This window comes from Pempheris klunzingeri, chromosome 17 (genome assembly GCF_042242105.1).
Source record: "Pempheris klunzingeri isolate RE-2024b chromosome 17, fPemKlu1.hap1, whole genome shotgun sequence".
Taxonomy (NCBI): Eukaryota; Metazoa; Chordata; class Actinopteri; order Acropomatiformes; family Pempheridae; genus Pempheris; species Pempheris klunzingeri.
The window spans coordinates 4,803,687-4,818,621 of record NC_092028.1 but is presented as its reverse complement, the minus strand read 5'-3'; the positions used below and the strand labels follow the sequence as shown (position 1 = coordinate 4,818,621).

Below are 14,935 nucleotides of genomic sequence, written 5' to 3'. Positions count from 1 at the left end.
TGTTTGTGTGTGTACAATCAATAGTTATATCAAACTGAGGTCAGGAGAACTTTGTTGCTGACTCATTCATTTAAAGGATAACTCCGGTATTTTCAAATCCGCCCCTTTTTTTGGATTTGTACCTCACAGTCATTTCAAACCCAAAATATGTAAAAGAGGGACGAGTTTTAAAAGTACTGGAGACATCATTTAATGCATTTAGACACCTCAGGGATTTAACAATGGTAGAATTTACACAATGTCTTATAAACCTGTACCACTTTGTTTTGTTTATGAGGAATATTTTGTATGAATGTATACATTGTAAATAAAGGACCTATTAATTATTGATGAATTCATAGTAAGCCACAGCAAATTATAATCATCCTTTTGGCAGATGGACAGCTTGAGCAGTTACCATGTACCATGTCATTTATTAACAAGCTATGAACATGCATCTGCAACAACTGCAACTGAAGTTTACTGATTTGTAGAGCACTAATAAATGACTTATTGATCATTACTGTTAATCATGTGTGTCAAAGCAGGTTGTGTGTCACAGAATTAGAGCACCAACAGTGTGTTGAGCCACAGATGAACTTTACTCCTGTGTTTGTTTAGCATTTGTTTCAGGAAATTACAGTTATCCATCAATGCTAAGAGTCTTCAGCCATGCTGGCGTCTCTCTGAGGCTAAAAGCAAACATCAGCCTGCTACCTGCTCACAATGCTAACAACAACAGGCAGAATGTTCACCATCTTATCTCTTATTTATCTATCTTTTATAGTTCTTCCTGAGAGGAATATGAATTTCATAGCCGTCCATCCAGTAGTTATAGATTGAGATATTTCAGTCTGAACCATACAAATGAAATGAAAGTAGGTAGATGTATATTTTTGCCACCTATTTTTAAAGATTGAGGCCCTCAATAGGAATCAGTAGGCATTAGGATTAACTAAGTAAATTGTTGGTTTTGGTCTCTTCATAGTTATTATTGACACTAAAAAAGTGTGCAAAAAGGCCTGAATTGTCCTCATGCTAACTCTGCATTACAACTTTACAGCTGTTCAGTAGCTCCAAGGCTACAACTATCACTCCACCACTCCACTGACACTCCACCAAGAGCAAGTTGAGCCCTTATGATCACACAAACATACGCACACACACACACACACACACACACTGCATGATAACTGAGGTCCCAACAATCACACCCTGCATGGTGGCCAAAGTCCCTGCATTGACCCTGGTACGGTTGTTACGTATTCCACATCAATTATAAACACACACACACACTCACACACCCACACACACACACACACACACACACACACACACACACACATATTTCTGTGCATCTTTCCATGAATGTGTTATATAACTCGGTGTCTGATTGGCCCGTGTTCAGGTCTATTGCTTCAACCTGCACAGTTCATTGCCCGTGATACATGTGTACACACACGCACACATCTTACACACCAATAACAATAAGAAATTAATTTCCGGACAATTTATTTTCCAAACCTTTTAATATAAAAATAGAAGTCCTCCAATATGAATAGTTCACTTAAAATACACAATAGAATATAGGCACTTCAAGTGACATAACTGCAGTGTGTGGTTCACACATACCTGCAAATACACACAGTGAATCAAAATATACAGTATAACAGTTGTGATTTTTGTACACAGTCAAATGCACACATTGGGTCCATCACAGGTCTTTAAACAACAAGCTAAAGATACATCCCTCACTTTTAGCATAGCTAATCAATGATTAATCAATGTCAAAAGGTTTATGTAACTGTTGGACAGTGTTACAGTACCTGCTGAGCCCGAGCCACATGATCCTTTTTCCTTGTTAACTATCAGTAACTGAGCAGCTGAACATCTGGTTGTTCTGCGTCTTAAATTTGCACAAGGCCACAAAACAGGAATTCAAAAGATCATTTACATAGAGTCAGTTTGTTCAAGACAAACAAAAGCACAATACAGGTTTGCATCGTATTTTCACTCCAAAAGCAGGCCATGAGCGCAAAACACAAGGAAATGTTCCGTTTCTCAAGAAATATCACTGTGCATAAAAAGAGTTATTGTTTCTGAGGAAAACTTCTTGCTAGCATCTTGAAACCTGAAACACCCTAAAAAATCTTTATTAAAAAAAAATCAGCAAAATGGATCGCTAGCATTTGGTCGAAACATTTTCCTGTACGGGTTTGGGTTTGGAATAACATCTAGCAGGAGGAAGTGTGCTGCTCTTTGTTCTACACTTTGTAAAACCTTTCAAAACATCCCACAGCCCATCTTTCCTCTGAGCTGCAAGCTGCTGCTTGGCGCTTGGTCAGTCGAACTACAAATCTCGTAGCAATTGTCTGGTTAACATGCTCTCTGCATGCCAGTGTCTGTGCTATCTTTAGCATTTTGATAAGATAGGGAGCTGACTGTGTCTTTTTGCTGTTCCAAAACAATAACAGAGTGAAGGGTCTTTATTCATCAAGAATCTGTCTGAGCATTTGCCAGCAGCTCATGTTGAGTTTAACAGTTGTCGTTCAAATCGAACTGAATTGTTCAGCTTAACCATCAATTCAGTTCACGTCTCCATCTTGTTCTCTCTCTCTCTCTCTCTCTCTCTCTCTCTCTCTCTTCACCCTCTTTCTGCATTTCTACCACTGCTTCTTTTGACTGTCCATCTTCTCAACTCAGAATCTAAGTTCTCCTCTTCCTTTTGTCTACATAAAGCACACATGTACAGAAAGAGGAAGGAGATTCAGGCAGAGGATGCTTGATCCAATCAAGGAAGTTCCCCGACAATCAGGGCGCTGCAACGATTAGCCAAAATCAGTTACTAGAGCTCCCGTCCACCGCCGAGCTAATAGTTCTGGTCCCACAATGCTCTGCCTTTAAAGAGCATTTTATGGTCAGCTGATAAGTGTTTGTGTCAGAAGTCCCGTCAGGTCATGACTGAATCACTTAGCGACGCGGTAGATGGCCAGGTCCAGCGGCTCCTTGGAGGGAACGCACCAATCGTCTGCTTCCAGACTCAGCTTGTAGTTACGCAAGGCAGTCTTGTTAAAAACTGGCAGCCTCTCCACCGAGTCTGTGGACAACGCCTAGGGACAGACACACGGAAGGGACTTTAATGCAGGGAGGACTTTGCTTTCTTGTGAAGAGTTAGATGAGAAGATTAATAAAGTAAATATGTCACTGAAGCCAGCAGCCACTTAGCATAGGACCTTGCCTGCACCTCCAACAGTTAACTACAATTAATTATTTAACTAGTTAACATCATATATCTCATTTGTTTCAACTGTACAAAAGTGTAAAAGAATTGTCACTTTGACAGAGACTTCCTGGAGTCCTGTTGAGGTATACATGAATACATATATGAATACTTATTACTTATTACATATTTACTGTACAGGAATGATGAGTGGTGCAAGAATGTTTTGTCAGGTTTCATTTTATAAATAAAACAGGCATTAAGTAGCATTAGTCCCACAGCATGAATGACCTCTTAGCTTAAATAAAATAGTGCTGCCTGCATCGTGCCATTTCAAAACAAGAAGTCAGTCTTAAGATAGTTTCAACCAGCATTAACAAATAAGTCCTCCAGCTACATTTGACAAAGAATTAACTGGATACTTTCATTTGACTAACATCATAATTTGTTTTCTTCCACGTTTAAACAATGGTGCCAAGATCTTAGTAGCAAATCACACCATCCTTCATATGTCACACACTCTGTTGGTGTCAGTGTGTCTATTTTACCTTCAGGTGTATGACAGCGTCAGTGCCGTAACTCTCCATAGAGTAGAGCTGTAAGTCTCCCTGGAAGTAGCGAGTGTAGAGACGAGAGATGGGCAGACCATAGCCAAACCCAGCCTACACACACACACACACACACACATTAACTCTTCTGTATTCACACTGTGTTTGAATGTGTGTGTTTGTGTAGCAGTTACTCACCAGTGGAGCTCTTTGTTTGTCTCCTATGGAAGGTCTGGGAGCTGTGGAGTACAAGTAGCTGAACAGACGCTCCGTCTTCCTGAAGGGAACACCACCACCTCTGTCACTCATCTGGAGAGAGACAGAGATATTGGAGAAGGCTCAGCAGCAAAATAAAGACTAAACAGAGCCGGCAAAACAAACACCAAACAAATAGTCTTAATCATTATGAATGGGTGGAGATCAGTTACGAAAGAAGCCCTTTAAGTTTATTGCCATGCTAGCATAAAACATAAATGCCATAGATGACCTATTGTATGTGTGTGCGTATGTGCGTGCTTGTGTGTATGTTTCTAACTCCACCCTTGTTTGTAACAACCACATTCTTTCCACGTTTTTCAATGGCAGGCAATTAGAGCAAAGGTATGGGACCCTTGTGCACTGACTTAATCCTGTCTAAATATGGAGCCAAGGTGTGCCAGGAGCAGTAATGTCAGTGAATGGGCTCTGTTCCTGGGTGGATGATGATTCTTTGATGGGGTTTTACGGGATTTATGTAACCTCATTAAGCAGCTGAACAGAGGTGAGTAACAATAAACAGTGGGGTAGAGGGTGAAAACACGTCACCTCAGAATGGGGGCAGGAAGAAATTCCTTCCACTTTAATTTTTAAACCATGATCAGATTATAACCTTTGTGTGTACATAACGTATGTGCAACATCCAGTACCTTCAGCGTGGGTTCAGTGGGGGGATTACTTTTAGTTAAGCCAAGTGTGTTTCTATTCTTGGTTTGAGAACCTCAGTTTAATGCTGTGTTGATGTTTGCTAATCCATTCTGGGTTTTTTTATAGGCACCTGTAGCATCATGAATGGTGTTTGCTTGTCTTGCAACATGAACACACCAGAAGAATCAGAGTTCCCTATGTGACTTTTTTTGACTTTCCATAGGACAAAGCACTTCCATGACAACACGCTTCCCTTCCTTTGAGTGGTTTCCACTCTGATCTCTGCTGCAGGAGGTCAGAAGTCTGTGCAATGAAGTACGAATGATGTGATTCTGGAAATAAATGAAACTCTCTAAGAGGAGGGGACCCACACCTTGATTGACAGGTCTTCTCCACCAAGGGCGATCATGACTTTGATGGGTGGGAGGGTCCTGCTGGCCTCGTGGTTCTCAATGGTTGCTCTCATTGCGTTCTAGAGAGAGGAAACAGGGAGGATTATTAGCTGGGCAGCCAGGAGGATGGGGTTACAACACATATTCAGGTCCATATATTATTTTATATTATTTATATATATATATTTTATATTATATTTTATTAAACGGCATCAGGCATCAGATGATGTCAAGTTCAGTATATTCTAAAGCTCACACTGCATGAATTTTTACACACAAAATTGACGTTACTCATTATGGTGTCTTGTGTGGCAGAACTTTTATTTAGGCTTTTAAGTCTGATAAAATAACCCCTGATGTCATCTAGGTTATGTTAACTAAGACCAGACCAAAGAGTTAAGGAACACTGTAAACTGGCCCTAGCTTGATTCAGGCAGGCTGATGGGTTTCCTGCGACTCAGCTTGTCAAATTGACCGTGGCTGGTTATGGAACGTAAGACACGTCGCTTGTTTCAATAGACAATCAGCTCATAGCACAGTCAGCTGGTCAATTCCGCAAACTGTCTGCTGATCGAACTGATAGAGTTTTGGACGGAGAAAACTCCTTTAAATGGCAGAACTGCACTAGGACTCTGCTCCTGACTCAAGCTCACCGCATACATTTGCACATGCCAATGAGGTATTCTGCTGAAGCGCCCAGAGACAGCTCCATATTTTCAACCCTCTTATTTTTTTTCACATTTACACCATTTAATCGATACTACAAATGCAATTGTAGCAAGTAACTCACTATCACTATCCCTACTTGTGTTTTAAAATGCTACAAATTATTTCCAACTACAAAAAATGCCTGAAAAGACAGCAGTTTATACTAGTCGCACTGGTGTGAACTAGTTAATTTACTGAGGAGGCTCCTACTCCACTGCATATAGTGTAACATATATCCCATAGTGTATTTTTTTCATTTGCAGATGCAATTTACTTTGTTACCTTAAAGAGTTCAAACAGCATGTGGTACAGGTGAGATGGGATGTATGAGATATGGATGGGCTCTCTGATATTGTTGGCTAGGGGAGGAGAAAAAACAACAGTTAGCGCTCTATGCACACACACATCATCATCAATACAAACTGTGAGTGTGTGTTTTGTGACAGCATTTTGTTTGTGTCTCACCATTCATCTGCCTCAGCTCCAGCTCTGGTGCTCCCAGGTAATACTGCTCACACAGCAACTTAGCACTCTCATAGGCATCTAGAGAGATAGAGAGGGAGAACTCTATTCTTTGCCCCGTTTGGACTTGATATAATTGACATAAAGATAAACAGATGTGATAAACACAAGGCTATCGTCAGTATAACATTTGTGGCGGATAAGTGTGTTGGATCACAACCAGCTGCTCTGACTCTGTTCAAACACTGAAACTGGACCAAACCGGCTGCACAGCCTGCCAATTCTGTTCCAGTTATCAACCTGCTTCATTGGGGGAATTCTATTTGAGAGACACAATGTGATAATCCCACGTAGGTCCTATGACTATGAAAATGCTAAGATATTAAAATGCCGTTGGGAAAATTAAGTCCTTGCTTTACTAAAATAGAACACAAAAATGAATAGTCTTTAAATGCACTTCATCTTCACGGCATACTAATTTGCATCTAACATGTAAGACGGTTTTATTGGCTCCCTTAGTAACCCACTTTGTACAGTCTTTATGTGCCCTGTCACCTCCAAATACCAATTTAGTGCACACTTCAGACTACACATGAAAACTATTTGACCTGGAGATGACCAGTAAGATCAATCCCAGATTTACTGTGTCAATTCTTTTTTGATTATGTGATTGGTGGGGAAATAATGCCGTTAATATCACATTGTGCACATTCTGAAGCATTTTTATTCAATCTTATTAGAAACTAACAAATTCAAAAAGAAAATCTGGGGTTGGACACGCATTGAAGTTATACACTACAACTTTGACCTTTTCAGGCTTCTTTTGATCGTTCTCCTGTGTTATACACTTTAAATCTCTTTGCTGGAATCACATGCTATTTTAAGACATATTCTAAATATGTGATTGTAAGGGCCAGTGTCAGCTGATATAAACCTGTGACAGCCTCTCTCTCCCCTCTTTTTTTTCTTACCTCGTGCAACCTCCGTCACGTCACATATAGAGTCAATACAGCCAATGGAGTTCGGGTGGGCAGGGTTTGTGTTGCCACTGAAGACAAGAGCTGCGAGAAAGAAGACAGGGGGAATCAGTTTTTAATCCCACTAGTACAGCTATCACTAGTAGTAGTTTATGAGATTTAGTAGATTACTAGCAGTTTATCAGCAATATATTTACATAGTCTGACTGTGATAACAGTTTGATACAGTCTGAACTGAAGTAAATCTGACTGCAACTCCAGGGTCAAAAAGAGAAGTGTGTGTTTGGTTGGTGTGTGTGTGTGTGCATGTGTGTGTGGCAGCTCACTGTGCTGGTTGATAAGCATGCGGATGGAGATGCGGCTGGTGTAGAAGCGGTCCAGGAAGTACTGAATGTTGTGGTCTGTAACGGCGTCCTGCTGGCCAAAGGTGTCTTTGTACTCTATGACTCCCTGAGCCATGGTGGGGACCACCTCATTGTGGCGGTTCCTGATGGCTTCCAAGACGTCCACAAACCTGGGAGTTGTGGGTGAAAGGAGGGAGGAGAGGAAAACAAAAGCATTCTTACTTTACAGCATTTCTTCACACCTGCACAGACTTTTGCACAGTACTGTATGCGTTGCACTCACATCTCGAGGACTCTCTGGTCATCAGGGTTCTTATCCAGAAACTCCAGAATCTCCATCAGGCTCTGGATGTACCTGAGGAAGCAGAAACACAGGATAGTCACTGGCAATCCAGCGCGCCTGCTGCCACAGGACACGGTGGTAGCTAGAGCGTAGCAGACGCACATGCACACACACTAATCCAACACAACTTGGTAGTGTTATTGGTACATTCCACGGGTGAGTTAGACAGAAAAACAGAAAGAGACATGAGGAGACAGGCAGGAGAGTGTAAACCCCGCCATCCATCACTAGTCCTCCTGACATGGAATTGGCAAGTGTGTATGTGTGTGTTGACACAAATCAAAGAAAATAACTGTAACGTGACCTGTTTCCTGAGACAACCCTGCCGTCTGCTAATCAGATAGTTGCTGTTTCTCATTAAAGACTGATGGGCATTCACAAGCATGTTTTTTCTGCTCCAGCATACAAATCTTCATTAGCCAGACAGAATGCTGCTGTTGTCTCTCTAAACAGGCAGAACTTAAAAGCCTGCAACAGAAACTAAAATAGCCAAGACTTCTCCTCATCCACAGGCATGAAAACATATCATCTTGTGTTGCACCTCAGCTACCAAACAAACTTCCACTGAGGAAAAAGTGCACTGCTTGCAGAGAGGAGAAAAAAAGCTCTGATGGTTGTGAGAAAATATTTCCTGTGAGCAATTCCTAGAAAGTTCCTGGAGTCAACAAGGCGTGCTGTGAGGAGTTTGGAAAACACACAGCAACCTGGCCAAAATGAGTGCGAATCAACCCACTAGATACGTGTTTTCACTTTAAACAACATCCAGTTCTATAACTTAATATTGTAAGATTCTGTCAAGTCAATGTTATTGTCTATTGCAATTAACAAATTTGCCCTAAGGGGCTTTACAGTCTGTACATAACGCTCTCTATCCTTAGTGCCCTGGTTGTCACGTCAGTTTCAGTGTCCTCAAATAACATTTCTCTGTGTTATTGTATGTGACATATGTCCCAGCGTCGGCTACATTACAAACCACCAACAATGATAGTTCAACGGTTCATGTCCAAACCACTGCTTTCAAATTTCTCTGCCCTTTCTTTAATCTCAAAGGTCCACTTTGTAAAAGTGTCTCATTGAATTAGCTGAGTACGGTCTTTTAATGTCTTCCATAATTACTGTATTCTTAAGAACGACGCTGAAAGTGCAACCTTGTTTATCACTATGCCACTCAGCAGTGAGGCTGTTTTTCTGAACATACTGTCCCCTGCAGTTGCAACAACAGGCAGGCAGGGCGAGGAAAAAGAAGAAGAAAGGCGGGGTTAGAGGAGAGGAGGAACTGGGACAAAGTTCAGCCACCCTCCCTCCACTTCCTCCCCCTGTCCTGCTCTGTAATGTAATCTCTGATTATATCTGTGCTGACAGTGCAGTGTTACCGCTATTCATAGCGGTCACGTTAATAACATTGCAACTCAAAATTCAAAACTCAAAAATGAGGAACTATTCTGCGGAAAGAATGAAGACTTTGAAAGAGTTTTGAAAGTGTTTCACAAGTTTGAAAGGTCAGAGTACTGTCTGTACCAGAAGAGGAAAGTTGCATTTACTGTTGTTAGTGCACTTATGAGGTTTCTTTTTGAGGATGTATTGTACTCGGCTCCATTTGTACAAACAGAGTACAGTACAGGAGTGAGCCTGAGAACTAAAACTTTCACTGCCAACAACTGCTTCACTGGAACTGTTCCACATACAAAAATAACGAAGCTGAGCTTCTGTTGAATGTTCATTGCAGAACAGCATGCTAGTCAGTAAATCACACACCAATCATTCAGATATTCTATCAATCATTCAGTGAGTATGCAGTCCTCCATCTAAGTGTCTCACCAGCTCTGGACCAGCTGAGCAGAGGGTGTAGCCAGCAGCCGATCTGGCAACAGGTTGATCTCCTTCATGATGTTGGACAAGCGGACAGGAAGCTCCTGGCGAAGGAAGACGAACGATGTGCGCTCGCATGCATTGATTGAACCTGGAGAATAGAACAGAACAGAATAGGGTTATATTTCAATGTAACAGGTTAGAAGATTATCCCCAATAACACATAAACCAAGCTAGGTTCCACTTATTAGCTTTTCATGGCACTTTCAACTACATCTTGTGGTTTTCATCATTGAACTGAGATGGATGAGTTACACTGAGTATGGGATTTAAGTCACAAGACAGCGGTGGCACATTGTGAGGGGACTGTAAGTGCCCCAGCCCCGAGGTCAAGAATGAACTAATACAATACTGTAGTTACTGACTGTGTGTCAGACAGAACAACGGATAATTAAAAGAAAACTAAGAGACTGCACAAAAATGATTAAGGTGGTGAGGGGGGCTGGACCTTGTGCGCTCATTTGAAAAATGACAGTTATCCTCTCCCCCTTGTCCTTTTTGTACTGTTCCTAACATGGTCATCGTTTGCTGATATTGTCATCACCATCAACAGCATTAACATGAGAGGCAGCAGCAGCATCAACATCATCCTCTCACTGGGAATCCTCAGGTCCCACTGAGGCCACAGCAGACAGACAGCATGTCACTAACATCTCCTTACTCCAGTCTTATTCCTCTTCCTATGCATATAATAATATATTCCAACCACATACACCCAATGAAATGATAACATCCAAGCAAACATGTCCAGGCTAAATAGAAGGTGGCACCACGCAATCACTCCTCTATAAATATCAGTGGGCATACTGTAGATACTCACCGAAATCCAGGAACTGCTTCATGGACAGAGGAGACGGGGAGAACTTGGAGAAATGGTCGATGTGTTTGGGCACGTTGGCCAGCGCTGCAGCTTTCATCAGAGAGCGGACAAACTTCATCTTGCTGGCCATCAGGTGAGATCTAAGATCCTCCGGCGTGGAAAGAGCTCAGTGGGGTCGGTGAGGTCCAGAGCCGAGGACTCTTCTCATTCTACGGAGCCGCACAAGGTGATCCTACTTATCAGAAGAGCTCAGCCAATGGGAGAGCGCGGGGGGGCAGCTGGATTCTCTCTGTACTCTAGGAGGATAGTAAACAAGGGGGCGTACGCGCGCACGCGCGCGCGCGTGATCAGGTCACGTCGTGTCAAACGTCACATTTCCTTTTCTAACAGCCTGTATAAGTGTGTGCTGTCGTCACATGGACACATTCTGTAAGAACAACTGCAGTCCTGTTTACATACAAGTCATCACTAGACAGTACCAAAGGAGTGTTTCAGGCACAGACACTGAAGTGCCATGGTGAAGTGGTGTGTGTGTGTGTGTGTGTGTGTGTGTGTGTGTGTGTGTGTGTGTGTGTGTGTGTGTGTGTGTGTGTATATGTGTGTATTGTGTGACCCCTAGTGTTCTCTCATGTTCTACATTTGTACTGAAGTCACAAACATCTGATTCTCTAAAACAAAATAAACTACTGAATAAATCCTCAGAAAAAAACTTTTCTCACCATCTGGATGAAATATTTTCAACCCATTTGTCGGCAGGCAGCTGTTTAATATAATTCACACACGCAAAATATCTGTGTTAAAATACTGAATACTGGGGAGCATCGTCAATATATATAACACGGTGTATATAATTATATCGTATGGTTCTGTGGCTGTATCATCTGACCAAAATGAAACTTGAGTAAAACACAGATTTGTCTGGGTTTGATCATTGTTGGAGACATTTGGGATCATGTACCTACTCAGCTCAACAAAATGTATAACATGTCTAGTCATTTTTAGATATTTTGATGCAGAAATGTTATTATACGTTTAATGCAGCATCTCTATAATGCAGCATATCTTAATCACACACACACACACACACACACACACACTCATATACACACTGTTGCCCATAAAGTTGGAATAATTGGTCAATACCCCCAATTTTGTTAAAGCCTGAATACACAGTTTGCAAAGGTTCATTGTGGTTTAAGATGTTTGGAAGAGTTTGATCAGTAAAGTTGAGAAGATAAACACTTTATTTATCAAGAATAAATCACATTGTCACAATCATTTCATGAGAAGAGGTAAAAAACATTTTGTTCCAACTTTATGGGCAACAGTGTATATACTATTAACAGTGGTGATGTTGCAGCAGGGAAGGAGAGAGCACACTATTTGACCAATAACAAGGTCAAGTACAGGAGAGAGGAACAGCGACTTAGTCACACCACAGTGATTATGTCACAACATTCCTCAGCACGGTGCTCTGTATGTATGTGACTATGATGATCCGTTCTGATTGTGACATCAGATAGACGGACCAGACCAAAGAGGAGCGTAACAAACCCATTGTGTAGAGCAGGTCGACAACTTCGAGCTTCATCACAGACAATAAACTCAGTTTTGATCACATCACTTCTGGCCATGAATAATTCCAGCAAAGACACGATGTTAACTCAGAACATTTTCTCCTCCCTCACACCCCTATTGTTGTATCCTACTGTTTTCTGACAGACTTCAAATCTTGAACCTATGCTTTAACCATGTCCAGCATAAACAAGCTTACCTGCATCACACATAATGCCTCCAAACTCACCTTAACGCCCCCCCCCAGCTTTTTGACAGCTTTTTTGTGGTTGTTCTGAGTACGTTTGTATGTTAGCTTTTTGTGATGTTTACTGTGAACTAAATCACATGTATGTGTTGCCAAAATAATATTCTACGAATTGTTAATAGAGAGTCATGATGCTATGTCCGGGCTAGCACCTGTTCCTCTAGCTGCTGTAACAATACAATGAAAAATACAATGTGCTAATGTGTTCCTGGGGTTACTGTGCCCCGTCCTTATCTAAACGTGTGAAGCCAGCCGCACAGCATACTGTAGTGTAATAATACTACATCATATGAAACATTACCCTCCAAAACCAACTGTAAACATCACAAGTGTTTTGCTCTCTCAATCAGTGGGACAGTGGCAGCTGTCTGCTGTGTATGTTCCTGACATGTGGAACATTCTTTCCCGGCTGCTAATGCTCTGTGTATATGGAAACACTGCTGAAGCTGAAGCTGAAGCTCTCTGTGTATGTTCCAAAACAACATCATGATTTCATAATCGATATGATGACCTCTATCATCCAATACCTGATTTAAAAAAAATAGGTTTGCCATGTTATTGCCATTGATAAAACAATTTTCCTGCCCTGGTGAGAAAAAGTTCTGTTATGTTCTAATTTGTTCTGTTGGAGCATATGAAGAAGACATCAAGAAGACATCAAGAGGATATCAAGAGGTGAATTTCAGTGTTTTGTAGTTGTTAAACTTTGGGTGCTATACACCTTTCACTAACAGCAAACCACCTCTTGTTATTGTTGTTATAGATGTTATTATTCCATCTATTTTTGAGCCCCTGTGCGTCAGACAGCCAGCCACCCCCCCACCCCCTCTGCATTCCCTTATATAGCTTGTTTACAGTCTGGAAGCTCACTTGAGGTGGTGACAACAGGGGGAATGCATTACAGTTAAGATCATTGCCAGGCACTCTATATACACAAGCAGACACACACAGTCATGCATGTGGGCACACACACACATACACACACTGGACTTTCTCCCAGTCCAGTGTGCCATGAAGCCCATTCATCTAAATGACCACTCAGATAGGATAAAGATTGACTGGGGAGGTGGGGAATGACATATTCATTGTGTGTTTCATTTAACTCACTGTTCCAGATATTACATGGGGAAATTACAGGTTATATTTTCTGTAATAGTTATGGGCATTCAGCAGATGCCGGAGTGTTGAAGGGGAGGCCATAGAACTCCCACGGGTGAACTGGAGTCAGTTGCTCTCCTCGCCCTCAGCTGGCCTCTCCAACAGATCACTGTGTGAAGTCCCCTTCTGCTTCAAACGCTCCACAACCATCGTGGTCCCCAAGAAATCCCCTCTCTGGTTATCTGTGACTGAGTGAGCAGGTCGTCCACCAATGAGAAGATGAACCCCAAAATGTTCCGATAGCACAGCTTTGTGTGTGTGTGTGTGTGTGTGTGTGTGTGTGTGTGAATGGTTCCCATCATAGAGCAAATGGGTGAATCCGTGAATCCACCTGTTCACTTCAGCTTCCATGCTGCTCAAATGTGAACTCAATTGTCAATAAGAGCTAAGACTCAAAAAAATGCTGACTACCTTCAAATACATGTTAAGACTTTCCTGTTTTCCAGTTTTTTCTTCCTGCTTTTACTCCGTGTTCTTTTGATTTGATTGTTTTCCTGTTTTTACCCTATATGTTTTTGATTGTTGAATATGCTATTATTGTTTTTATCATTTGCCTCCTGTACTGCCTATGGGTATTAAGTGTGTCATATGAAGAAAATTTGCCTTACCTTGCTTCATGTTTACTTCGTTCAGCTTTGTGTCCTTGATTTGTCTATCTCTGTGTAAGTTCATGAGAGCAATGGAAAAATCGGAGTCAAGTTCTTTGCATGTTCACATACTTGGCAAATAAAGCTGATTCTGATTGTTGATTGTTGATATTGGAGTCATATCCCAGTCAAATGTGAACACACAGACATGAAACACACATTGATATCACTCAGTGTGACTTATAATGCTAAAAGTGAAGCACAATGTTTGAAAATTTTGGAGAAAGCATAAAAATAATGTCCAAGTATCTAAGCAAAGAAGGCAAACAGTGCTATGTTGTATGAAATAAGAATCATGTTACATTTTACCATGTAACTTGTAACACAGTGCTTAGCATTAAGTGGCAGGTCTATACTGCCCTCTGCTGGACAACACACAATACAACACACCTCTCACTGCTGACTGTGCTGTGGTTCGGCTTTAATGTGGCAAATTCACATTAAATTGGAAAATTCACGTCACAAAGACATGTAAAGCGTGCAAAAGAAACATATAACAATATGTATTGTGTTTTACTTTATTTCAGTTTTTATTCTGTTCTGTTTGTACTTGAGTTCCTAGAACTGGATTTTTTTTAATGCCTGCATTTTCAACCAGGGTTCAAAATGGGTGGATTTACCCCTGAACAGATTATCCATTTATTTTACATTATGACACGTTTTGTATCTCAAGTAAACCAAACTGTTGTAATTAAGTGACAAACTTAGAAATAGTTCACAGTGAGACAAGACATGGTTACTTG

At 41.3% G+C, this 14,935-nt stretch overlaps 1 protein-coding gene across 1 annotated transcript in view; it reads right to left on the bottom strand.

Moving 5' to 3' along the window:
* Positions 1 to 1,474: 1,474 nt before the first annotated feature.
* LOC139217353 (pyruvate dehydrogenase (acetyl-transferring) kinase isozyme 2, mitochondrial-like) overlaps positions 1,475 to 14,935 on the bottom strand; it is a 188,728-nt gene continuing 175,267 nt past the window's right edge. The window contains exons 2-12 of the mRNA XM_070848687.1: positions 10,566 to 10,715; positions 9,695 to 9,836; positions 7,817 to 7,888; positions 7,516 to 7,703; positions 7,184 to 7,273; positions 6,216 to 6,293; positions 6,033 to 6,109; positions 5,024 to 5,122; positions 3,946 to 4,056; positions 3,748 to 3,861; positions 1,475 to 3,089 (exon numbers count right to left, since the gene is read on the bottom strand). Of these exons, the coding sequence (XP_070704788.1) occupies positions 2,946 to 3,089; positions 3,748 to 3,861; positions 3,946 to 4,056; positions 5,024 to 5,122; positions 6,033 to 6,109; positions 6,216 to 6,293; positions 7,184 to 7,273; positions 7,516 to 7,703; positions 7,817 to 7,888; positions 9,695 to 9,836; positions 10,566 to 10,695 (1,245 nt within the window). The 5' untranslated portion in view covers positions 10,696 to 10,715 and the 3' untranslated portion in view covers positions 1,475 to 2,945. The remainder of the gene's footprint in view (positions 3,090 to 3,747; positions 3,862 to 3,945; positions 4,057 to 5,023; positions 5,123 to 6,032; positions 6,110 to 6,215; positions 6,294 to 7,183; positions 7,274 to 7,515; positions 7,704 to 7,816; positions 7,889 to 9,694; positions 9,837 to 10,565; positions 10,716 to 14,935) is intronic.